Here is a 26,213-nt window from a genome sequence, read left to right on the forward strand (position 1 = left end):
TAGAAGATGAAGCCCAAAAGATGGTAATAAAATAAAATATCTAGCATCAAAACAGTTCATTAAACTATTGTACAATCACTTAATTCTAAAATTTTTTTAAAAGATGTCTTCAAAGTAAAGAAGGAAACCTCATTTAGGCCCCATGCACACGACCGTATTTTCATCTGTCCGTAAATACGGATCTGTAGTCATCCGTAACTCATACGTATATACGGAAGGGTGTTCATAAATACGGCCCGTACTGCAACCGTATTTGAACCGTACATACGGATCCGTAAAAAAAGAAGGAGGCTGCAAATTATGTCACCAACATGTTGTATAGCAACATGATGGAAGGTTTACGGAAGCACATCCATAGCCATCCATATTTACAGTAGTGCCCGTAGGCTTCTATGGGAGAGTCTGTGCCGTAATTCCGGACAAGAATAGGACAGTTTCTATCATTTTTTGAGCATAGACACCCATCTGTAAAAATACTGAAAGGTGTCCGTGGCCAATAGAAATGAATGGGTCCATAATTACGGTCCGTAATTACGGTCTGTAATTACGGATGAAATATACGGTCGTGTGCATGGGGCCTTAATCTGTTATAACCTGTAATGTATCATATTCTACAGTACAGACTATTAACACTAAATAAAAGGAGCAAACCAGATAACCATAGAATAGTAGTAATAATATGATACCAAGGAGCTTATTACCTTTTTCTGCATAACATGTAAATCCCTCAAATTGGTTCAGTTTTATTTTCAACAGGGCAACGAATATCTAGCTAGGCAAGTGACCTCTTCAACATTCACATTTTTATTCAATTGCATGTTAATAATTTATTCTAGACCTAAGCTAAATGATTTGCTTGATAGACACTGTCAGAAGACAATGTTTATAGGATGGATTAGTGCTCAAGACTTTTTATGCCCATGAGGGCTTTGTGCACACTAAATAACAGAAATGTATACTACGGTTAAATGCCTGAAATAATTTTCTGTTGACCTTTAGTGGCTAGGTTTATTGGCATGTAAATGTAAGGTTGGCAATATACCTTAGCTGTCGGCTGAACGATCCTACACATGTGTGCATGCTTTCTCAATAGGGAGAAGGTAGATAGTAAATGCCAGAATCCTCTGGCAGCGGCTTATCTCCAAACTAGCAAAAGGATCGGCATGTTGAAATTCAACAACCCGAACCTTCTCTCCTCCGACATTTGCCATTGGAGTCAGGACGATGCTATACATGTTAGATGGTCGTCTGTTCACACCGAAATCGGTGGATTCAACCAACATATATCTAATATATATATGGCAACCTTAAGGCTGTGAAGTTGTGCGACAGCCAGAAATATATACAACTACAATAATTACTATAACTATCAAATGTACTATGGACAATTTAATTTGCATATTTAATTGTTACTAAAGATAAAGTACAAGGAAAAGTTTGAGGACAAGCATTTAAATGTTATAGATCAACCATATCATACAATATTTCCTCTGATAGCGTATGGAATATTGGGCTGAGGTTAGCAAGGACCATGGCAAAAATCTGATGTCTATGGGCAGCAGTTATGAGGATAGGCATCTTATGTAATGGGTTAAAGTTAACTAGTCTATAATCTATTAGTTAATAATTCTAATTTAGCCACTTTTTATGAAGTTTCTGCTTGCTAAGACTAGATGAAAAAAAGAGGAGGACTGTAAGCAAGCCTGCCAACAGTCCTATGACATAAAAAGGAATCGGTCTTATGCAAATTTGCATACACAAATGGGTCTCTGTCTGTTTTGGGGGCGTTCCCAGGTAGAGCAGGGTGTGGCTTAAGATGTCATAGAATCATTGACGTCATGGAATCAATTGTTGGGAGTTATCATTATAAGTCTTTCTTTTATACTTGTCCCTTTAGGATCAAGTTTTGTAACCTAAGTGATAAACAAGAGGAGCATTACAGTGAACTAATATAGTATTTTGGAAACAATACATATGTCCCTTTTACGCTTTACCTATTTCCTGCTTGCACCAACTATCCTTATTCTGTATCAATTATGATTACCTGTGTTTGATGGAGTTTCCCAGATCTCTGCGTGGAATCTGTGGGGACCAGCGAGGCACTGACAGTGTGTCTGAAAGCAATAAACCAACATGAGGTTAAAAGCAATAACAAGAAGCAGCCTATTTCAAGCTCTATCACAAAGTCCTGGAATTTATCATGGTCTCTGACAGAATATGTTATCAATGAACATTCTGTAAGCACATACAAGCATCTCTGGCATCCAAGAAGTCAAGGCAACGGTATCAGTTCAATAGGAGTATTGATAATTGCAACATAACCTTGAAGAGTATCTACTAAATTTCAATACATTTTTAAAAAGAATTTAAGGAATCTTATAATTAGCAGATTCATATGTTGTTATTAATAGAATCTTGTAAAAAGAGAGATCTGAAAGTGAAGCAAAGCAGCCGGCCAAATTCAGATTTCCCTCAGCTTACCTGTCAATCAGTCACAGACTATGAACTGTTAGGCTATGTTCACATAGGGCGGATACGCTGCGTAAAAGTACAAAGCGTATCTACCCTGGCCCTCGCAGGGAATTCCGGATGAAAACCTGCACCAAATTGTGGAAAACGGGTAAAAAAAAAGCACCTATACTTACCTGTCATCATGGCGACGCATTCCTCTGATGTCCTGCAGCCCGGCCTCTTGGGATGACGTTCCATTCCATATGACTGCTGCAGTTTGTTGTGGGTTTTACCTCCTCATTGAATTCAATGGGAAGAACCCGCAACAGAAAACCAGCGATTCCACAACATAAATTGACATAAAAAAACTGCACCGCATGTCAATTTCTGAAAGTTTTTTCAGCATGTTTTTTTACACAGCTACTGTATTACGCAGGAGTATATACACCACGTGTGGAATTACCATTAAACGTAAGCCTGTAGTCTCTGTCCCATTCTCTAACTACAGGCTGCCATAAACAGCAACGTTCAGACTGCTTATGGGATCTCAGAGCACAGGCAACCTGAAATTCCTGGCTACTCTGTTCTACTATGAGAGCACTGGATTCCATTATTAAGAATATTTTAGGGGAGTTCCTCATTACTTAATAACCCCCAAAACCAGTGGTAATCTTTAAGCAACACTTTTTAAGCTTTACATTCCAAATGCCTCCAAAATGTAGCAAATCAAATATAGACAGGCAAGTAACAAAAGAAAGGGCTTTTTGTAGTAACTAATAGTTAGATTTTATTTTAATTTGTCTATTTTTTTATTCATATTCAGAAAAATTAGAATGGCCCTATTAATGCAAGTCTACACACGTTTGCATTCTCGAAATCAATGAAAATATTGTAAAGGCATGTAACTAAGTACCAGATAAACAAATATATGCTTCTTCAAATCATTGGCACCTTATAAATCAGAATCAATTATCATAATTAACAACAATTAACTGAAGCTATGTAAAAGGATATAGCTGTCAAGAACAAAAGGGTGATAGAACAGATGTACCATGACATAAATACAATATAAATATAATATATAAACTTTCACCAGTCTATCTGACACGGGATTATTTGTCCTCAACAGTTTCGGGGCACCGGAGCTTAAGGGGTTGTCTCATGAAAACAATCCCTGCCCATATGTCCTATTAGGGCATATATACATGCAGCATCCCAGAAGATACCCTTCTGGTTCCCTGTTATTTGTATGTCATGCATTGTATGTGTTTTACATGTCTTTATTATTTTTCACACAGTGTGCTGTTCACCAGCTGAAGAGAAGGATGAAGGTATCAGTGGGGAGCCACTAGAGGGTGCATTGTTTGAAAAGGGGGTGGAGCCTGGCTACAGCCCTAGAGCCTCACTCTGACTCTGTCTCACAGTCTACACAGAGGAGTCGGGTCATGTCTGTGAGGAGACAGACATGTCTGCTAGCTGCTCTGACACAGCAGATTAATACAATCCTTTCAACTGGCAACAGGTCTCAGCACCTGCAGCCCAATGCAAGAGGAGGAACAGTAAGGAGATTGTAACCAGCATATCATCTCTATCATCACCACAGCAAGTATTATTTAGCTGAAAAGCTGTCTGTCTGTTTCTGAGGAGAAGTCTATATAATATTGGGCCTCAGAACTCCTGCTGGCGCTGTTACCGGTTCTGCCGCACGCCACAATTAATATAAGAAGTGTCTATCAAGTCACTCAACTACAACCCTCATCACTGAGAAAAGTGAGTTCATTTATTACACACGCTGCTGGAAAAGTGAATGATTTCTAGATATAGCTGGACAATTGAAACCCTCATTGGTCACCCACTGGTCCCTTCTTCCCCTCAACTGTTGAAGTGGACAGAAGATAACGTGCCTCCATTTTGGAAGACTGTATAAAGTTCTTCAGTAAACGTGAGTTATTCAAATCCCCTGTGTCGTCTGGTCCCTGCACTGCATAACATCAAGGGCACCCCACATACCACCTTGCCAGGCGCACACATACTACTACCACCATCACGGGAGTTGCTACGGGGGAAAAGACTATCACCACCATCATCCATAGTGCAGCCCCCCTGTCACTGTGCCAGCCCGAGAAGGAGCGAGGGAGGAGAGGTAGAGATTCCTACAGATACCTCAGGCCATACACCGTGCACTTCACTACTGCTCCCATCCTCCTGGGAAGCTCTTCCTCGTGGTTGCTGCATATAAACTTTGGCGTCACGAACAGGATACGTTTAAATCTCATGTGGGCCCCAAACCAGAGAGACTTTGTCCCAAAGCCCTGGTCCCCACCGTACAAAGCTGCAACCGCAGCTGCAAGAGACTATTTCAGCCCCAAAAGGGGTTAAAATCACTGTTTCCCGGCAGTTCCAGCCCAAAAGGGGTTAATCCGCCATTTTACCTCACAAACTGCTGCGTCACAGTTCCATTTACCCGCTCCAGACAGGTTAACCTGCGGCGCCAGTCTAGCGCCACCATCTGGATGATTATAGGAACTCACAATATCCAGCACAGGCAAGAGGGAACGGCCGAAAACTGCTAGGCGCCGCCATCTTGGATGAGTGAAGCCTCTGCACGGCACCTCCACCGCGGATCCCCTGCAACCAGCAACTCTCCCAAAAACATCACAGGAGAGCAACGGAACAGCCCGGTAACAAAGTACAGCCCAGAGGGAAGCAACAGCATACCATCGGTGAGTCCCGATTCAATTGGCCATCAAGTTAACCCCTGCTGTACCACCACCGGTGCCCAATAAAAAGCCCGGGAGCATCCTGGACATCACTCCGGACCCAATAAAAAGTCCGGGAGCACCTTTAACAAGACCCCCGACTCAGTTAAAAGTCCGGGAGCGCCAATAATAGACATTGGAAAAATTTAAAGGGACAGTAACAATGTCGGACTCAAGTGACACGGAAGAGCCCGTTCTCAGCACGGTCACTACACCGGCCATGACAGAAAGAACAACACCTGCTGCAGCACCCTGCATCATGCCGCTGTCCATGCCCTACTATGCAGGGGCCCCATGGCTGCCCCACTACAAAGGTGAACCACACACCTTAAAAGACTTTAGAAAAAAGATGCTTGCCATGTTCCGCCTCTACCCCATTCCAGAAGAACAGAAGGTAGAGATCTTAATGGGACAACTACAAGATGTGGCCCTAAAAGAAGTGGAGTCCTGGCCACGTATCCAAAAGAAGGCTGTGGATCAGATCCTGGTCCAGCTACGTACCACCTTTGAGCCCAAATCCATCTCTGAGCTCAGGATGAGGTTCATGGACAGAGTTCAGCAACCAGGTGAGACACTCCGAAATTTTGCTCTTTCCTTACAGGAGACCATGAGGGCCATGATACAAGCCGACCCCCATGAGGCTGAAAAAGCAGACAGAATCCTGAGGGAGCAGTTCATTGAAGGAGTCGCCTCAGATTCCATGAGTCATCAACTACAAATGATGTCCGTCCAGAACCCTGACAGCACCTTCCATGAGTTTAAAGAACTGGCCATAGAGGTACTAGAAAGAAGGCCCAGAAGAAGAACAGTCAGGGCTACCACCCCTCTTAAAGAGGCAGAAGAGGAACCTGCCCCAGTAGCACCACATCCAACACCTTGCAAGCCCATCACCTACCAGGCTACACAGGCTCAAATCACAGCTGGAGGAGATCAGTACCAAGATCAACTGAAACTCATTGCCAAAAGCCTGGAGCAAGTCTGCCAACGACTGGAGAATCTAGAAGCTAGCTCTCCAGTAAAATGGGAGCTGCCAACATCTAGAGACAGTTATCCAAATAGTCCTAGCAAGGGCTACCGCAATAGTCCCAACAAAACGTCGACAGATCGCTTTGATGAACATGGGAGACCTGCCTGCAGACACTGCCATAAGATAGGTCACCAAGAACGTCAATGCTGGGCGTTAAACGGACGTCTCCCGAGGCAGAGGACCATTCCTCGGGAGGAGAAATAATAGGTCCCAAAGATCCAAAATGGCTGCCACGGTTTGTCGGACCTCGTCCAGAAGTTACCATCCGCATCAATGGAGTACCATTTGCTGCCCTCCTGGATACGGGATCCCAAGTGACAACCATCCAGCAGGCCGCCTTTGAACAACACTGGAGTAGCGAGATCCTGATGCAACCTCCAGAAGCCTGGTTAGACGTCATCGCTACCAACGGCCAGTCCCTACCTCTGCACGGGTACTGGGAGCCTACTGTCCAAGTGGGAGGAGTGCACTTACCTCAGCAAGGAGTCCTCGTGATCAAAGTTAAAGATCAAGGACAACCCACAGTAATTCTGGGAATGAACATCCTAAAGCACTGCTATGGAGAAATGCTAGAGGCCCTACGACAATCCGTCCCCACGGCTTCCCAGGCTGCCCAGAAGGTAATACACAAGACCATCCGTGTACTGGCTGCCCAACAGCGATTCACCAACGCCAGAGGAGAGATCTGCAGAGCTCGCATCAAGGACCACCATCCAGTAACCCTAAAACCTGGCACAGAAACACTGCTATGGTGTCGGGCCCGTTCAGGCCTACAAGGACTTGACTACCAAGCCCTAGTGGAACCAATACCACTAGATGAACATCCAATGGTTATGGCTGCCCGAAGTTTAGTGACTGTGGTCGAAGGGAAAGTACCCATCCGTCTTCTCAACTTAGGAGACCATTCAGTAACCCTGAGGAAGTACTATCCTGTAGCACAGCTGTCCCAACTCAGTGTGCAAGACCTGGTGGACATTCCAACTGTCACCGCTAAACAGGCTGCACAGCAACTAAAGACGTCAGAAGAAGCACCAGTAACACCCTGGTGGGGAGAAATCCATGTGGGAACTGCAACAACACCTGCCTACCAGATCCAAGGAGTACTTGAAGTGGCTCAGGATAACCATGAAGCCTTCAGTAAGCATCCTCTGGACCATGGGAGAGCAAAAGACATTGAGCACACTATTCCCACTGGTACTCATCCTCCCATTAAGGAAAGACACAGGCCTATACCACCTGCCCTATACCAAGACGTGAAGCAGATGGTCCACGACATGAAAGAGGCTAAAGTCATCCAAGAAAGTCACAGCCCCTGGGCTGCACCACTAGTTCTTGTCAGGAAGAAAGATGGCAACCTTCGCTTCTGTGTGGATTACAGAAAAATTAATAACATTACCCACAAGGATGCCTATCCTCTTCCAAGGATTGAAGAATCTCTGACAGCCCTGGGATCAGCTGCCTACTTCTCTACACTGGATCTCACAAGTGGTTACTGGCAAGTACCAATGTCTCCAGCTGATAGGGAGAAGACAGCCTTCACCACCCCAATGGGCTTATTCGAGTTCAATTGCATGCCCTTCGGACTGTGCAATGCTCCTGGAACATTCCAAAGGCTGATGGAAAGATGCCTAGGTCACAGGAACTTTGAGACTGTGCTCCTATACCTGGATGACGTCATAGTCTACTCCAAGTCCTATGAAGATCATCTCAAGCATCTAGCTGAAGTGTTCCAGGTCCTAACCAAAAATGGCTTAAAAATCAAACCCTCCAAGTGTCACCTCCTCCAACCTCAAGTCCAGTACTTGGGACATATAGTGAGCGCAGAAGGCATAAAGCCAGATCCTGAGAAGATAGCTGCTGTCCACAGTTGGCCTACACCTACCACTGTGAAGGAAGTAAGAAGCTTTCTCGGATTTGCCGGGTACTACCGGAGATTCATTCCTCATTTTGCCCGCATCGCTGAACCGCTACAAGAACTCTTGAGGGGGCACCCTAAAGAACACTTGAAGAGGAGAATTCCCATTAACTGGAAAGAAGAACAAGAAATTGCCTTCCAGTTACTAAAAAGATTATTGACTGAACCACCCATTCTGGGCTACCCAGATTACAGCCTGCCCTTCCATCTTTACACAGATGCAAGCAACCAAGGACTTGGTGCAGTGCTGGCCCAACAACAAGGAGACAAAGAAAGAGTGATCGCCTATGCAAGTAGAGCACTCAAAGGAGCTGAAAGAAACGATCAGAACTATAGTTCCTTCAAGCTGGAGTTCCTTGCATTGGTCTGGGCCGTCACAGAGAAGTTTAAGGACTACCTTGCCGCTTCTTCCTTCACTGTCTTCACAGATAACAACCCGCTAGCACACCTGAACACCGCAAGGCTGGGAGCCTTAGAACAGAGATGGGCTTCACGATTAGCAAATTACAACTTCGTGGTCAAATACAGAACAGGCAAGTCTAACATCAATGCGGATGCCTTGTCCCGCCTGCCTACAGGAGAAGACCCGGAGAATCCTGATGATGACAACCACAAAGAGGAAGTAGAGATGCCTGCATTCTACAACCGCTTTGCAGATCCTGATGCTATCAACAACAAAACCCAGGTACATTGTTCTTCCCAACAGGCCAAGAAGCAGTCACCAGAACAAGAACAATGGGCCCTGTTGCAAGCTGAGAGCAGAGTGATTGGAGATATCCTAGACTACCTGGATACCAAAAAAATACCCATTAGAATCCGCCGAGGCAACACAAACCCAGAACTACTTCGCCTTTGGAGACAAAGGAAACGTCTCTTTGAAGAGAATGGTCTGCTGCTGAGGAGAGTGCTGGATCCCATCACCAGTAATCGGCTGCACCAAATTGTCATCCCAAGGAGAGATGCCAAAGTTGTCCTTGAGGCATACCACAACAAGTCTGGACACTTTGGAGTTCAAAAGACAGAAGCTACAATTCGCAGAAGATTCTATTGGATCGGAATTAGAGGTGATGTCGAGAAATGGTGTCAAGAATGTACTGCTTGTGCCTTAGCAAGAGGAGAGAAGCCAAACCAAAAGGCCCCTCTGCATCCTATCGTGAGTCATCGACCGCTGGAGATCGTGGCCATCGACCATGTGAAAATGGAGCCAAGTAGAACAGGATACACCTATGCCATGACCATCATCGACCATTACACCAAATTCACAGTCGCAGTACCAGTAAAGGACTTGACAGCAAAGACCACCGCTGCAGTCTTCCTAAAAACGTTCCTTCTACCCTATGGCTGTCCTGAGAAGATCTTGACAGATAGAGGTTCTGCATTTGAATCCCAACTATTTCAGGAACTTTGTCAGCTGTACAACTGTAAGAAACTAAGAACAACCGCTTACCATCCCCAAGGAAATGGGTTGTGTGAGAAGATGAACCAGATTCTGATTGAGATGCTCAGAACTTTACCGCCTCATCAGAGAGCTGTCTGGCCAAATCATTTGCCTGAGTTGGTGTACATCTACAACAACACTATGCAAGCCTCCACAGGTTACACCCCATACTTCCTATTGTTCGGAAGACAAGGAAAGCTGCCTTCAGACATTTCATTGAATGTGTCCGTTCCAGATGACTTGAACCCTCTACCAACCACAGAGTGGGTGAGTGAACACCAAAGACGCATGGCTGATGCAAATGAAATTGTTGAAGCTAGGATGGAAGAAGCGAGAAAGAAGCAACAACATGATTATGACCAACATGCTAATGCTAAACCCTTTCAAGTTGGAGACCTTGTCTGGTTGAAAAACTTTCAAAGAACCAGCAAATTGGACACTAAGTGGGAAAGAATCCCTTATACCATCAAGGCTGTCCCATACCAAGGAACAGATATCTATGAGATCCAAAGAGATGGTAAACAACCGCAAATTGTCCACCGGAACAGGCTTAAACTGTGCCTACAAGATCAACATTTGCCTACCATTGAACAGGAAATATCAATTGAAGAACCAGTTGCAATTGATCTACCAGAAGTAACTGAAGCTATTGAAGCAACAACTACTGAGTCCTCAACTCAAGAGCAACACTTGGACATAAGAAACCCACTGAGTTGGTGGTTTACCCCAATTTTGTCATTCCTTGTACCTGATCCTACACCTACAGTGTCTACAACTCACACAGAGAACAGATCACATCATGTACCTGCTGTTGTTGTACCTGAACCTGTCAGGAGATCAGAGAGAACCACTAAAGGAGTGAAACCAGTTCGCTATAGGGATTGAATATAATTGCAAGTAGGGAACAAGAAAGACTCTTATGTTCTAGAGCCCCTTCTTCATTTCTTCATTTATTCCTATCCAAGTTAGGCCGAAGCCTACCAACCCTTGTTACGTTCAAGAGGGAATATCCCCATAGACTCTGACGTACCAGAGCCCCTCATATCCTAAGTGCCATAAACTGTTGGACACTGCCGCTCATCTTGACTTGAGACTTCTGCCCCTCATCTTCCAACTGTTACAGAAGAAATCTTCGCCCCTATTCCCCCTTCGTGAGTCAAGAATACAGGAATACAATGTTATTAAGATGTTTGCATTTCATGTTAACCCTTTTTACATCTTTTAGGCTGTTCATATCCAAGAAAACGACGAGGACGTCTTGTCTTAAGTCCGGGAGTATGCAGCATCCCAGAAGATACCCTTCTGGTTCCCTGTTATTTGTATGTCATGCATTGTATGTGTTTTACATGTCTTTATTATTTTTCACACAGTGTGCTGTTCACCAGCTGAAGAGAAGGATGAAGGTATCAGTGGGGAGCCACTAGAGGGTACATTGTACATCTAGCATTGTTTAAAAAGGGGGTGGAGCCTGGCTAAAGCCCTAGAGCCTCACTCTGACTCACTCTCTCAGTCTACACAGAGGAGTCGGGTCGTGTCTGTGAGGAGACAGACATGTCTGCTAGCTGCTCTGACACAGCAGATTAATACAATCCTTTCAACTGGCAACAGGTCTCAGCACCTGCAGCCCAATGCAAGAGGAGGAACAGTAAGGAGATTGTAACCAGCATATCATCTCTATCATCACCACAGCAAGTATTATTTAGCTGAAAAGCTGTCTGTCTGTTTCTGAGGAGAAGTCTATATAATATTGGGCCTCAGAACTCCTGCTGGCGCTGTTACCGGTTCTGCCGCACGCCACAATTAATATAAGAAGTGTCTATCAAGTCACTCAACTACAACCCTCATCACTGAGAAAAGTGAGTTCATTTATTACACACGCTGCTGGAAAAGTGAATGATTTCTAGATATAGCTGGACAATTGAAACCCTCATTGGTCACCCACTGGTCCCTTCTTCCCCTCAACTGTTGAAGTGGACAGAAGATAACGTGCCTCCATTTTGGAAGACTGTATAAAGTTCTTCAGTAAACGTGAGTTATTCAAATCCCCTGTGTCGTCTGGTCCCTGCACTGCATAACATCAAGGGCACCCCACATACCACCTTGCCAGGCGCACACATACTACTACCACCATCACGGGAGTTGCTACGGGGGAAAAGACTATCACCACCATCATCCATAGTGCAGCCCCCCTGTCACTGTGCCAGCCCGAGAAGGAGCGAGGGAGGAGAGGTAGAGATTCCTACAGATACCTCAGGCCATACACCGTGCACTTCACTACTGCTCCCATCCTCCTGGGAAGCTCTTCCTCGTGGTTGCTGCATACATAATACAGGGCGGTCCCCCACTCATGACATTACTTTAAGAGCCAGAATGGATAGCCGCTCTGTGAAAGCAGCTGGTTTTGGTGGACTTGAGCTCCATTCATCTGAATGGCCACCATGTAATACTACATTTTTCCTGCATCAAATGTCTGGCCAAAGAAGGCTTCCCAGGACAAATACAGTTGTTTGCTGGGAGCGCCGGGTGCCTGATCGCAGTGGCGTCTTCAATATTAAAGTTGTTGTCTGTGATTAGACAACCCCTTTAAAATCAGGAACTAGAAACCAGTTATTTGCTTTTTGGATCCTGCTCACATCTGTTTCACTGCATTACGTAGAGTGATGGAGCTCTTGAGATGTTTCCAATGTACTTGAATGGGAAAATTCAAAAAGTCAGAATAAGAGACATTCCTAAGGTCTAACATATGAAGTACAACTGGCACTTATGTAAACTGGATGTAAGAGTCAAGTTAACCTGGACATTTTCATATTTAGCCCAGGATCCATAAGCTTGGTGCTTTTCTGCTAGCAAGGAAGAGATAATACTTGGCCTTGTCCTGCTGGTTGAGCTATGTATATCATTCTTCCATCCACAATGGACATTTAAACCAAATTACTCAGTCTGCAGCTGAATCAAAGTCAGTGGGGGGTGACCGCAGAATATAATCTGCACAGCATGGAGGAATGTTTTGGTTTTAATTATAGATCTTTCTTCTGAACAGTTCAGAGAAAGCGCTGGGACAGAGGTAATTGACTGAGCTTTCCGTTAAGGTCTCTATGTTTCTTTTTGATATTTATCAGTCTGTGATTTTTAGAGGCCGACAAAGAACATTGAAACTGCTCTGAATATCCTCATAGCTTTAGTGTTTATACATCACTGTTAATCATCAAGTGTCTCAAACACATTGTGAGATCCCCACGACAATGGCCAATGGATTCATACAAGATATTGGCCACTGAATTTGATTATAAATTTAGAAAATCTGTAAATGTAACAAAAAATATGTCAGTAGCCATGTTCTAACTTTTTTCGAATATTCCCTTAGTTAAAATTTCCTGAGTGCTGATCCCAAGGACTACGGAAAGGGACGCCGACCACAGAACTTCTTCATCATAACAGTAAAGAGATTTTATTCACCTGGTAACACAGCTACGTTTAGGCTCTATGACAAAGGCTCAGATAGGGGTGGACAAACCATATTTTTAACCTGTGGGACCCAGAAGATAAGTGGGCGCACTGCCACCTTAAAAAGAGGTTTCCTTTCCATGTAAGGGACTGTGCTAATGCATTTTATAGCTCACAATAACTGGTGGATTATTAGAAAGACATAAGAGGCTGCTTTATGATAAACTGGTAGAGGGCAAGGGTCCCATATAGTGTTCCTGCACAGGGATCCTGGTTCAGATAAATCCTAATGTTTTTGTATATGGTAGTAATTGGACCTTACTTAGGGCATGACCAGACGGGGCGTATTTCTTCCGCCACTGTCCGCATCAATGCTGCACATAATCTGCGTTGCAGATTCTGTTGCGGCTCTGCCTAAAATGGGCATTAAATTGATGCGGACTAGCCGTTGCGTATTGAGGTGAAAGTACTTCCCTTCTCTCTATCAGTGCAGGATAGAGTGAAGGGACAGCCATTTCCCTAGTAAAAGTAAAAGAAATTCATACTTACCTGGCCATTGTCTTGGTGACGCGTCCATCTTTCAACATCCAGCCCGACCTCCCTAGATGACGCGGCAGTCCATGTGACCGCTGCAGCCTGTGATTGGCTGCAGTCGTCGCTTGGACTGAAACGTCATCCCGGGAGGCCGGACTGGAGGAAGAAGCAGGGAGTTCTCGGTAAGTAGGAACTTCTATTTTTTTTACAGGTTTATGTATATTGTGATCGGAAGTCACTGTCCAGGGTGCAGAAACAGTTACTGCCGATCGTTTAACTCTTTCAGCACCCTGGACAGTGACTATCTCCTGACGACGCCTAGCAACGCTCCCGTAATTACGGGTGCACACACATAGTCACCCGTAATTACGGGAGCCCTATTGACTTCTATGGGCCTGTCCGTGCCGTAATAACGGCCCATGATTACGGGTGTTTTTACGTTAGTGTGCATGGGGCCTCAGTCTGGCTGTAGACCTAGAAATACATAGGTCCAGTCAGAATGAAGAAATGTCATGTTCGTAAAACAAATACGCTACGCAACACACATAACATCTGCGGACTTCATTGCGGAATTTTGACTCTCCAATGAAGTCAATGGAGAAATTCCGCAATGAGTACGCAACAAGTCCGCTACACGTCCGCAACAACCAGTGAATGCTGCGGACACCAAATTCCGCAACGCAGCCTATGGTCCGCAGCGGAGTTTTCCGCAACGTGTAAACTAACCTCACTAATAAGCTGTGGAAAGCAATGGAGCAACGTGTACGCTGCGGATTTCCGCAGCGGACTAATCCGCAGCGGACTGTCCGCAGTAGAATTCCAGAGCAATTCCGCCACGTCTGGTCATGCCCTTAAACAGGGGTCTCAAGCACGTGGCCCGCATGCGGCCCCTGGGGCTGTCATCTGCGGCCCGCGGGACACAGAGCCGCTAGTATCGGCTCTGCTCCGAGGCTCTGGAATTCCCTGACATCGCTGTCCACATATGGACAGTGTGTCAGGGTCTTCCCCAGAGTGGAGTCCCGAGCAGAGGGTTAGTACAGGCTCTGCTCCGGGACTCTGTGGAATTCCCTGACATCGCTGTCCATATATGGACAGTGTGTCAGAGTCTTCCCCAGAGCGGAGTCCCGGGCAGAGCGCTAGTACAGGCTCTGCTCCGGGACTCTGTGGAAATCCCTGACATCGCTGTCCATATATGGACAGTGTGTCAGGGTCTTCCCCAGAGCGAAGCCCGAGCAGAGCGCTAGTTTCGGCTCTGCTCCGGGACTCTGTGGAATTCCCTGACATCGCTGTCCATATATGGACAGTGTGTCAGGGTCTTCCCCAGAGCGGAGTCCCAGGCAGAGCGCTAGTACAGGCTCTGCTCCGGGACTCTGTGGAATTCCCTGACATCGCTGTCCATATATGGACAGTGTGTCAGGGTCTTCCCCAGAGCGGAGACCCGGGCAGAGCGCTAGTATCGGCACTGCTCCGGGACTCTGTCGAATTCCCTGAGATCGGTGTCCATGTTTGGACACGCGATGTCTGGGGCTTCCCCAGAGCCGGAGTCCAGTGCAGAGCTCTAGTACAGGCTCTGCTCCGGGACTCTGTGGAAATCCCTGACATCGCTGTCCATATATGGACAGTGTGCAGGGTCTTCCCCAGAGCGAAGTCCCGGGCAGAGTTCTAGTATAGGCTCTGCTCCCGGACTCTGTGGAATTCCCTGACATCACTGTCCATACATCGACAATGATTTCAGGAGCTTTCCCAGAGCAGGAGTCCCAGTAATGTCAGGACCACAGCTGGAGTCCCAGGAAGAGCCTACTAGCGCTCTGCCCAGGACTCCAGCTCTGGGGTTGCCCCTGACATCTCTGTCCATATATGGACAGTGATGTCAGGAGCAGAGCTGGAATGCCAGGCAGAGTGCTAGAAGCGGCTCTGCTCCGGGACTCCAGCTCTGGGCAAGCCCCTGACATCACTGTGGCGGCATCTGTGGAGGGCACTGTGGCAGCATCTGCAGAGGGCACTGTGGCAGCATCTGCGGTGAGCACTGTAGCAGCATCTGCGGAGAGCACTGTAGCAGCATCTGCAGAGGGCACTGTGGCAGCATCTACGGAGGGCACTGTGGCAGCATCTACAGAGGGAGCTGTGGCAGCATCTACAGAGGGCACTGTGGCAGCATCTACAGAGGGCACTGTGGCAGCATCTACAGAGGGCACTGTGGCAGCATCTACAGAGGGCACTGTGGCATTATCTACAGAGGGCACTGCGGCAGCATCTACAGAAGACTCTGCGGCAGCATCTACAGAGGGCACTGCGGCAGCATCCACAGTGGGCACTGCGGCAGCATCCACAGAGGGCACTGCGGCAGCATCCACAGAGGGCACTGCGGCAGCATCCACAGAGGGAACTGCGGCAGCATCCACAGAGGGAACTGCGGCAGCATTTACAGAGGGCACTGTGGCAGCATCTACAGAGGGCACTGTGGCAGCATCTACAGAGGACACTGTGGCAGCATATACGGAGGGCACTGTGGCTGCATCTACTGAGGGCACTGTGGCAATATCTAGTGGTGTGTTGCATTATCTACAGAGGGCACTGTGGCATTATCTACAGAGGGCACTGTGGCATTATTTATGGTTGTGTTGCATTATCTACAGAGGGCACTGTGGCATTATCTACAGAGGGCACTGTGGCAGCATCCACAGAGGGCACTGTGGCAGCATCTACAGAGGGCATTGTGGCAATATCTACAGGGCACTGGGGCAGCATCCACAGAGGGCACAGCGGCAGCATCCAGAGGGCACTGCGGTAGCATCCACAGAGGGAACTGCGGCAGCATTCACAGGGGGCACTGCGGCAGCATCCACAGAGGGCACTGCGGCAGCATCCACAGAGGGCACTGCGGCAGCATCTACAGAGGGCACGATGACAGCCTCTACGGAGGGCACTGTGGCACTATCTAAAAAGGGGCTGCCCAATCTTGACATGTGTGTCTGCCAAACGCTGCCAACTGAGCCGCCGGACTGCATTTAGCGACACTTAAAATGGAAAACTGGATTTTTGAAATAAACACGTGGAGAAATATTTCAAATTTTAAACCTAGCGGTATTATTGTAGTAATGTAGTATTATTATTATTATTATTATAGTAATATAGTGTTATAGTAGTTCAAATAAGTAATTTATTAACAATAATTTTGTATTGTATCAAATTTGAAAGTAATGCCGCCCGTCAACTTCCCATTTTTTCTATATGCGGCCCACTTACCCTGCCGAGTTTGAGACCCCTGCCCTTAAAGGACTGTTTTTGCACGTCCACAGAAAGCTGTATTGCTGTTCTGCTTTGCGTGATCTCCGGGACTCTTACAAGGCTGCTCTATAGGCTGGATATGTACACAGCCCTTTATGGGGGTACATCACAAACTCTTGTCATTTTAGCAACCCAGCAGGACTTTTTGTTTCTTTTTGTTTACCCCAGTTGTACTTCAGCTTATAGAAAGATGGGGTTTTCAAACTTCCCAACGTTTTTCAAAACTCCCACAACATTTATAAACTTTTAAAAGCATGCCTATTGTATGTTCCTTGCCTTCCACTGTGGGCTTTTATCTTACTCCTTCGGCTCTAGGATAATTTTTTCGGTGCAATGGCTGAAATGGGCGGGCCAGCAGATATAGTTACGCGACTCCATTTCTAATGTTAGAAACTACATTACCCATGAGCGCTCAGCGATCCTCTGTGGGGCGCCAATATGCGCTATAGTTTTTTAATAATATCATAAATCTTATGAAGCTGCAGTGTATGCACCATGAAAGGCACAGTTGAATACAGCTGTAGAGGAGAGGATAAGTCAAGGCCAGAAAGGTTTAGTATTTACTGGGAAAAAGATGAGGTCAAGAAGTACATTCACACTTTACGCTCAAATTGCATATTTTTGCTGTGACAATTTAATGGTAATTGCGGCAAGAAAACTGATTAATGATTTAAGTATTTTTAAGCTTAGCATTGGTGGGTCGTTTTATAGAAAAAGTAATAATTTTTGTGTTGCCGCATTCCAAGAGCCATAATTGTTTTTTTTTCCTTTAATGTAGCCGTATTTGGACTTATTTTGTAGGATGAGTTGTAGTTTCTATTGGTACAATTTTTGGGTACATACAACTTATTAATTGAATTCTATAATTTTTTTGGTGGGGTGGCGATGGGGAAAAAAACAGCAAATCTACCATGTTTTTTTATTGTTTTGTTTTTTTACGCTATGTGGTGTCAAAAATATTTTTACTTTATTCTATAGGTCGTGACGATTGCAGTGGTAAGATCTGTATTTTTTTATTGCTTACTATTTTTCAAAATTAAATTTTTTTTTAATGAAAAAGGATTCTTTTTTTTTGGGAGGGCGGGACTTTTTCTTGAATTAAACTTTATTTTACATTTTATTTTTGTCCCACTAGGGCAATTGAAACATTTTTCATTGTACAGTATAATGGAAACTTTTTCCAACCTTCTAATGTACTTTGTGTCAGACTTGTCAATGTATTTACGCTAGCTTTTTTATGCAGCATAACACTTTCTAAAAAGCAGAGGGGAGAAAGTATTTTATGTTGTTTTCGGTTGCTGAAATAGGTTAATGAAAATATTACACCTAATGTAAATCTAGGGTTAGTAATAGACAATCTTTTTTTCTTTGAAAGCATATCGCTGCACTAATACTACATTGATATCATGAGTGTAGTGAGTCATAATGTATTGTTTCAAAAACCCAGTGCTTACAATTCTTTAAAGGGATTGTTCGGGATTAGAAAAAAGGGTCTGCTTTTTGTAAGAAACAGCATCGCTATAGTTCATGAACCTGGTATTTCAGATTAGCCCTATTTACTTGAATGAAGATAAGCTGCAATACCAGACTAAGTCCATGGACAAGAGTGGTGCTGTTTCTTGAAAAAAGGCAGACATAGTAATTGCTTTCATCTTAAGAATCAGAATTGTTTGGTGACTCAAACTCCATGTCAAATGCATCATTTGCATTCATCATCTCAATACGGTTTCTGAAATATGTATGATAATATGCTCCTGTTCTTAAAATTTCTCTGCTCTACAGCTAATTGAACTAAGGGCCTGTTCACATCAGCGTTAGGTTCCGTTGATGGGTTCCGTCAGAGGAACCCATCAATGCAAAGGCAAACGGAAACCATAGCTTTCCGTTAGCATTACCATTTTGTGTTTTTTTGCCGGAAACAGTAGCAGCAGTCGACTGCGTTATTGATTCCGTCAAAAAAAATGGAAATCTTACGGAATGGAGACAAACGGAAACCATTAACAACAGAAGCATTACCATTTAAATCAATGGTAATGCTAATGGAAAGCTATGGTTTCCGTTTTCCTTTCCGTTGATGGGTTCCTCCGACGGAAAGGTCTGACGGAACCCATCAACGGAACCTAACGCTGATGTGAACAGGCCCTAAATAATGCTGAAATGAGGATGATGCAGTCTCAGCCCTCTTCATCACTTTTTTTAAACACAGCAGGATCCACTTTAGATTTCTTTTTGAAAGAAAACGTGTAGCCCCAGCACTCATCACAACCTACTTTATGTTATGTTTGTTAAAATGTTTGCATGTTGTGCTCCAGGTGTATGTGTATATAGTATATTATGTATAATTCACATCCCACCACATTGCAGCATAGGCATAAAAGGAAGGAGGAGGGTGACAGCACTATTATCATAGGTGACAGCTAAGTAAGATCATGATGACAGGTGACAAGTCCACATTTACCTTCCATGCATTGGGAGGTAGGAGTTGAGAGACAGCATCAGCCATCAACATGATCCTCTTGTTATGGTTATCATTATCAGCCTAGGGCAGAGGGGACACGAATTATGGAAAAATAAAATGTACATATAGGAAGAAGGTCTTTCGTATATGCCACCACGTTGCCCATCACCAAAGTGACAGTTGACAATTACGCAGTTTAAAGTGTGCACTTGATGACCTATATACAGCTGCAACAAACCAATAAAAAATAGTATTTTCATCAATGCAAATGGAATTTCCATGTCAGAAAGTGATAAGAAAAATGTCTTCTGATTGCATCTGGAAGTGTCTGAACCTCGGTGCTATTAACAAGCTACTTAGAAGTTGTTCATTGTGAAGCCATAAACACCATACACTTAGGGTAAGTATAATAGTCAATACAGTATATTATTGATCAAGTTATTTTGTTAATACATGTGTAGAACATGTGAAGTAGTCAGTTATATTCACCTTTTTCTTATGCATCTACCGCACCAAAAGATGAAGAATGCATATTTGGCAGGTACGAACAAAAGAGTTACCTTTAAAGCCTATAGAGATGTGTACAATTATTAATGCTATTGCACCAACAGTATTTTCCACTGACTTATATGGCAATGGATTAGCCTGGCGGCACTGCATAGGATGACAGATTGCCCCGCAGCTTGCAATTTATAACCAAAGGACATGTTCCATATGCTCTAAAGAAATGGACCGCGAACTAGGTGACTCTCAAACTTTAATATTAGTTCAGAAGCTATTGAAAGATTGTACAGTTTTTACCAGTATACGGTATATGTCGTTTATCATTTTTCCCTATGTGGGAAATATCTTAAAGGCATAGGGAACTTGACGGAAAATCCCAAACTGAATATAAAGTATTAAGTTGCTAATATCAATACATGTATCCAGGTCCGAATAAGACCACACAAAATAAAAATTCTACTATTGCCCTATCCGTGTGGCAGTCATAAATGTTATCAGTTCTGATCTACCATATGTTAGCTATGACAATCATTATTATCAAGCCACTCCTCTATTACTACAATCACTGAATGATAATATGCCATTGACTGTATACCATATAATGTAGTGGGAAATGAGAAAAAATATATATGTGGGGTGGAATAGGAAAAAAATAGCGATTACTCAACCTTTTGGGTGGTTTTGTTTTTACGGCATTCACTGTACGGTAAAAACGGCATGTTAACTTTATTCTGCGGGTCAATACAATTACAACGATACCAAATTTATATAGTTTTCTTTATGTTTTACTACTTTTACAAGGAAAAAACTGATTGTTAAAAATAAAATTTGTGTTTTGTCGCAACATTTTGAGAGCCATAACGTTTTTATTTTTTGTCGAATTAGCCGTGTGAGGGCTTATTTTTTGCGGGGCGAGCTGCAGTTTATATTGGTATCATTTTGGGGTACGTGAGACTTTTTTATCACTTTTTATTAATTTTTTTGTGGGAGAAGAAGGGACCAAAAAACAGCAATTCTGATCTTTTTTTTACGGCGTTCACCGTGCGGACTAAATAATGATATATTGTAATAGTTCAGACTTTTACGGACACGTCGATACCAGTTATGTTAGCTTTTTATATTTTCTACATTGTGCTTGAGGGAAAATGGGAAAAGGGGTGTTTTTGGAGATTTTAATTTTTTTTTTCACTTGTCCCCCTAGGGGACTTTAACCAGCGATCGTTAGATCGCTTGCACGATATACTGCAATACTAATGTATTGCAGTATATCGTTATTCTGACAGTCTGCTGTGGAGCCCTGCTGGAGGCAGGGCTTCATAGGAGTACAAAGATGGCGGACCTGGGGGACTTCGTCAGGCCCCCAGGCAGCCGTGCCAACCAACAGCTCCCCCCGATCTTGCCGCGGGGGGGTCGTTGGGACGTTACAGAGGGTCACCCCCCTGTTTTTAGTCATTTAAATGCAGCGATCGCTATTGAACGTGGTATTTAACAGGTTAAGCAAGTGGGATCCCGCTCGTTACCCGGAGTGTCGGCTGTAACACACAGCCGACACACTCACTCTATGGAGCGGTCTCAGCTGTGAGCCCGCTCCATATTCCCCCACCCGGCATGCGCCGTATATATACGGCGGATGTCGAGAAGGGGTTAAAGGATATTTTCACTTTTGCAAAGTTTTCAATGTCTCGTGTCCAGGTGTTATATATATATATATATATATATATATATATATATATATACATGTAAATATGTGTATATACAGTGTATATATATATATATATATATATATAGCAAAACAAAGAAAGGAGAGGAGAAAGGCTCTAGAGGACAGAGCTGAAACGTCGCACATGGGGCAATAAAGTACCCTCATTCTTTACACTTTAACCACGTTGTGCTGCCTATTCTTTCGGATTACTATATACACCGTGTTCCAAATTATTATGCAAATGTTATTTTTCGCTGATTTTCCTAAATAGGCGATGCAAATGACAGTCAGTATAATCTTCAAGCCATCAACCGTTGGAGTATAATGCAAATTTTATTGAACAAATCTCCTAATGATAACAGATTTTTTTTAGAAGTAAAAAACTCAAAATGCACTGTTTCAAATTATTATGCACAACAGAGATCAAAACATTTTAAAGGTTGTAAAGAGAACTAAAATGGTAATTTGTTGAATTTGCAGCATCAGGAGGTCATATTTACAGAAATCAAAAGCTCTTTTAATAAAAAAAAAACTTAACAGGCCAAGTTACATGTTTAACATAGGACCCCTTCTTTGATATCACCTTCACAATTCTTGCATCCATTGAATTTGTGAGTATTTGGACAGTTTCTGCTTGAATATCTTTGCAGGATGTCAGAATAGTCTCCCAGAGCTTCTGTTTTGATGTGAACTGCCTCCCACCCTCATAGATATTTTGCTTGAGCATGCTCCAAAGGTTCTCAATAGGGTTGAGGTCAGGGGAACATGGGGGCCACACCATGAGTTTCTCTCCTTTTATGCCAATAGCAGCCAATGACACAGAGGTATTCTTTGCAGCATGAGATGGTGCATTGTCATGCATGGAGATAATTTTGCAACGGAAGGCACGGTTCTTCTTTTTGTACCATGGAAGAAAGTGGTCAGTCATAAACTCTACGTACTTTGCAAGAGGTCATTTTCACACCGTCATGGACGCTAAAGGGGCCTACCAGCTCTCTCCCCATGATTCCAGCCCAAAACATGACTCCGCCACCTCCTTGCTGACGTCGCAGCCTTGTTGGGACATGGTGGCCATTCACCAACCATCCACTACTCCATCCATCTGGACCATCCAGGGTTGCATGGCACTCATCAGTAAACACAGTTTCAAAATTAGTCTTCATGTATTTCTGAACCCAATGCAACCGTTTCTGCTTGTGAGCATTGTTTAGGGGTGGCCGAATAATAGCTTTATGCACACTTGCAAACCTCTGGAGGATCCTACACCTTGAGGTTCGCGGGACTCCAGAGGCACCAGCGGCTTCAAATACCTGTTTGCTGCTTTGCAATGCCATTTTAGCAGCTGCTCTCCTAATCCTATTCATTTGTCTGGCAGAAACCTTCCTCATTATGCCTTTATCTGAACGAACCCGTCTGTGCTCTGAATCAGCCACAAATCTTTTCACAGTACGATGATCACGCTTAAATTTTCTTGAAATATCCAATGTTTTCATACCTTGTCCAAGGTATTGCACTATTTCACGCTTTTCGGCAGCAGAGAGATCCTTTTTCTTTCCCATATTGCTTGAAACCTCTGACCTGCTTAATAATGTGGAACGTCTTTCTTAAGTAGTTTTGCTTTGATCGGGCACACCTGGCAAACTAATTATCACAGGTGTCTGAGATTGATTACAATGATCCAAAGAGCCCTAAGACACAATACCATCCATGAGTTTAATTGAAAAACGAATAATTAAATGTTTATGACACTTAAATCCAATGTGCATAATAAATTGGAACACGGTGTGTGTATATATATATATATATATATATATATATATATATATATATATATATATATATATATATACATACATACATACAGATGTAGCCATCTTTACCTTGACTTATAACGCATTAAATAAACAATGGCTAGATCTCTTATGTTGACTTTTTGAATGACTTTTCAATGGCTTTTGTTGTGTGATATCAGGCTGCAGCAAGTTATCAGAATCAAGTTAAAGATGGCTACATCTGTATACTGTAGTAATAATAAAGCTTTTCTATGGTACTCTCCCAAACATTTTATGGTCCAACAGAACATGATCTAAGTTGGTCTCAGTAGAGCCACGGGAGGTTCGGGTATTGTAGTTATAATACAAATGCTAAAATGCAGCTGAATTATTGCAGTCTGAAATTGGCCTAAGGGTACATTCACATGTGGTGGAATTGACAAATCTGCAGTATAAAATCTGAACTAAATATCTACGTCAAAAGTACAAAACAATACAGGGGAAATGGGGGAAAATTCTGCTACAAACGATTGAACTATTAAATTTTTTTTATATCGGCATTATCCTAATAGGGCCTTATTTACACGAACGTGTGCGTTTTGCGCACGCAAAAAATGCTGTGTTTTTTGCGCGTTGCAGTTCCGTGTGTCATAAGTGTTTGCTGCGTGGCTGCGTGATTTTCACGCATATACCATCCTTATGACACGCGGTTTTGATGTTTAGAAAAAGAAATGAAGGAAGTGCTTTTATTTTTTCCTTCATTTCTTTATCTACTGTTGCGCGAAGTGCTTCCGTGTGCTGCAGTGATTTTCACGCACCCATTGACTTCAATGAGTGCGTGATGCGCGGAAAAACACCCAAGTATAGGACATGTCGTGAGTTTTACGCGGCGGACACACGCTCCGTGAAAATCACAAAATGTCTGACCGGCCCCATTGACTAACATAGGCCCGTGCGACGCGTGTGATTTTCACTCGCGTATCACGGCTGCTAAACACGTTCGTGTGAATAAGGCCTAACAAAGAGACATAAATTGCTGTAAAAAAATGAAAGTTAGATCATTAGTGTAAAGAAGATTGTGTGCATGGGTGTGTTAACGTCATTTCATATTCAGCTGAATATGATAAAGTAACACAGTAAGGGTATGTTCACACGCCCTATTTACGGACGTAATTCAGGCGTTTTGTGCCTCGAATTACGCCGGAAAAAACGCTTACAAAACCGTCTGCAAACATCTGCCCATTGAATTCAATGGGTCTTACGGTGTTCTGTGCAGACGGGGGATTTTTTTTTACGCACAGCTGTCAAAAGACGGTGCGTAAAAAGACGCCAGCCTCAAAGAAGTGCATGTCACTTCTTGGGACGTAATTGGAGCCGTATTTCATTGACTCCATTGAAAAACAGCTCCAATTACGTCCGTAAAAGACGCGTGCACTTATCAAAACGTCTGAAATTCATGAGCTGTTTTCGCCTGAAAACAGCTCTGTAATTTCAGACGTAATTGGCGTTGCCGTGTGAACATACCCTTAAGGTTGAAAAAGGACACCTATTTTAACATTGACTCTAAAGGAAGCCAAAAAAACATACTATGAGGTAGTTGTCAATTAACCCCGTGTAGGGTGAAAAAATTCTTCCTGATCCAAATGTGGCAATCATAATAAATCATAGCATCAACTACCCACATTGAAAGCAATCTAGTAGAAACAACTAGCAATATCATGTTTTACAAGAAAATGCACCCAATCCCGTTTTAAAGTTATTTCCAAACTTCATTTGGTAGAGCTTAGAGCTTGGCTGTTTTTACAAGCTCCTCTATATGATAACTGTTTCATCAGCTTGAGGATTTTTTTTTACAGGATTCCTTTGCATTAACTCCTTAAGGTCCGAGACATTTTTCATTCTCGTTTTTCACTCCCCGCCTTTATTTTTCCATCAATAGAGTGGTGTGAGGGCTTATATTTTGCGGGAGGAGTTGTAGTTTCTATTGGTAGCATTTAAAGTACCATATAATGTACTCGGAAGCTGAAAAAAACATTATTTGCGGGCTGAAACTGGAAAAAACTGCTATTCCTCCATTATTTCTTGGCTTCCGTTTTTATGTCTTTCACCGTGTGGTAAAACAACAACTTAACTTTATTGTGTGGCACAATACGATTACGGTGATATCAAATCTATATAGATTTTTTTATATTTTACTACTTTAAAAAAAAACAAAAAACTTTTTGTTAAAAACAGTTTTGTTTCACCACATTCTGAGAGCCATAACTTTTTTGTTTTTAAGTAGATTGAGCGATGTGAGGGTTTATTTTTTGTAGTTTTTATTGGCACCATTTGTTGGTACATCTGACTTTTGGATCACTTTTTATTACATATATTTTGGGAGCTAAGGTGACCAAAAAACTGTGATTTTGGTGGTTTACAATTTTTATTTTTTACAGTGTTCACCGTGCGCATTAAATAACGCTATATTGTAATAGTTCAGACTTTTTTTTTTTACATTACGTTAGTGGAAAAATGGGAAAAGGGGGGTTTTTTTGAACTTTTTATTTTTTTTGCCGTAACAACCATCGTCACCCCCCGATCTCGTTGCAGGTGGGGGGAGACGAACTGTCGGAGGGGGCCACCCCCCTCTTTTCAACGCATCAGATGCTGCAGTTGTGATTGACTGCAGCATTTAAGAGGTTAAACAGCAAGGAACAGCGCGATCGCTGCTCCTGGCTGTTAATCTTGGGTGTCGGGTGTCAGGGCGCAGGGTGTGGATCCACTGGGCGGTACCACATAGCGGAAGAGCAGCTGGCCAAGCAAGTACAATACAAACTCTATAGTCAAGGAAGGGTACCTGAGGCAATGTAGCGGTGATTAAGGCTGAAGATAAGGCTGCCGGCAGTAGACAGACACCCGGCGGGGTGTGACGCAGTAGA

At 43.5% G+C, this 26,213-nt stretch overlaps 1 protein-coding gene across 2 annotated transcripts in view; it reads right to left on the reverse strand.

The window, feature by feature from the left end:
* Positions 1 to 26,213, reverse strand: part of KSR2 (kinase suppressor of ras 2) — a 561,531-nt gene that overhangs the window by 161,229 nt on the left and 374,089 nt on the right. For both annotated transcript variants that reach the window (XM_075835299.1, XM_075835310.1), the window contains exon 6: positions 2,045 to 2,114. In XM_075835299.1, the coding sequence (XP_075691414.1) occupies positions 2,045 to 2,114 (70 nt within the window). The remainder of the gene's footprint in view (positions 1 to 2,044; positions 2,115 to 26,213) is intronic.

Source organism: Rhinoderma darwinii, chromosome 1, assembly GCF_050947455.1.
Source record: "Rhinoderma darwinii isolate aRhiDar2 chromosome 1, aRhiDar2.hap1, whole genome shotgun sequence".
Lineage (NCBI taxonomy): Eukaryota > Metazoa > Chordata > Amphibia > Anura > Rhinodermatidae > Rhinoderma > Rhinoderma darwinii.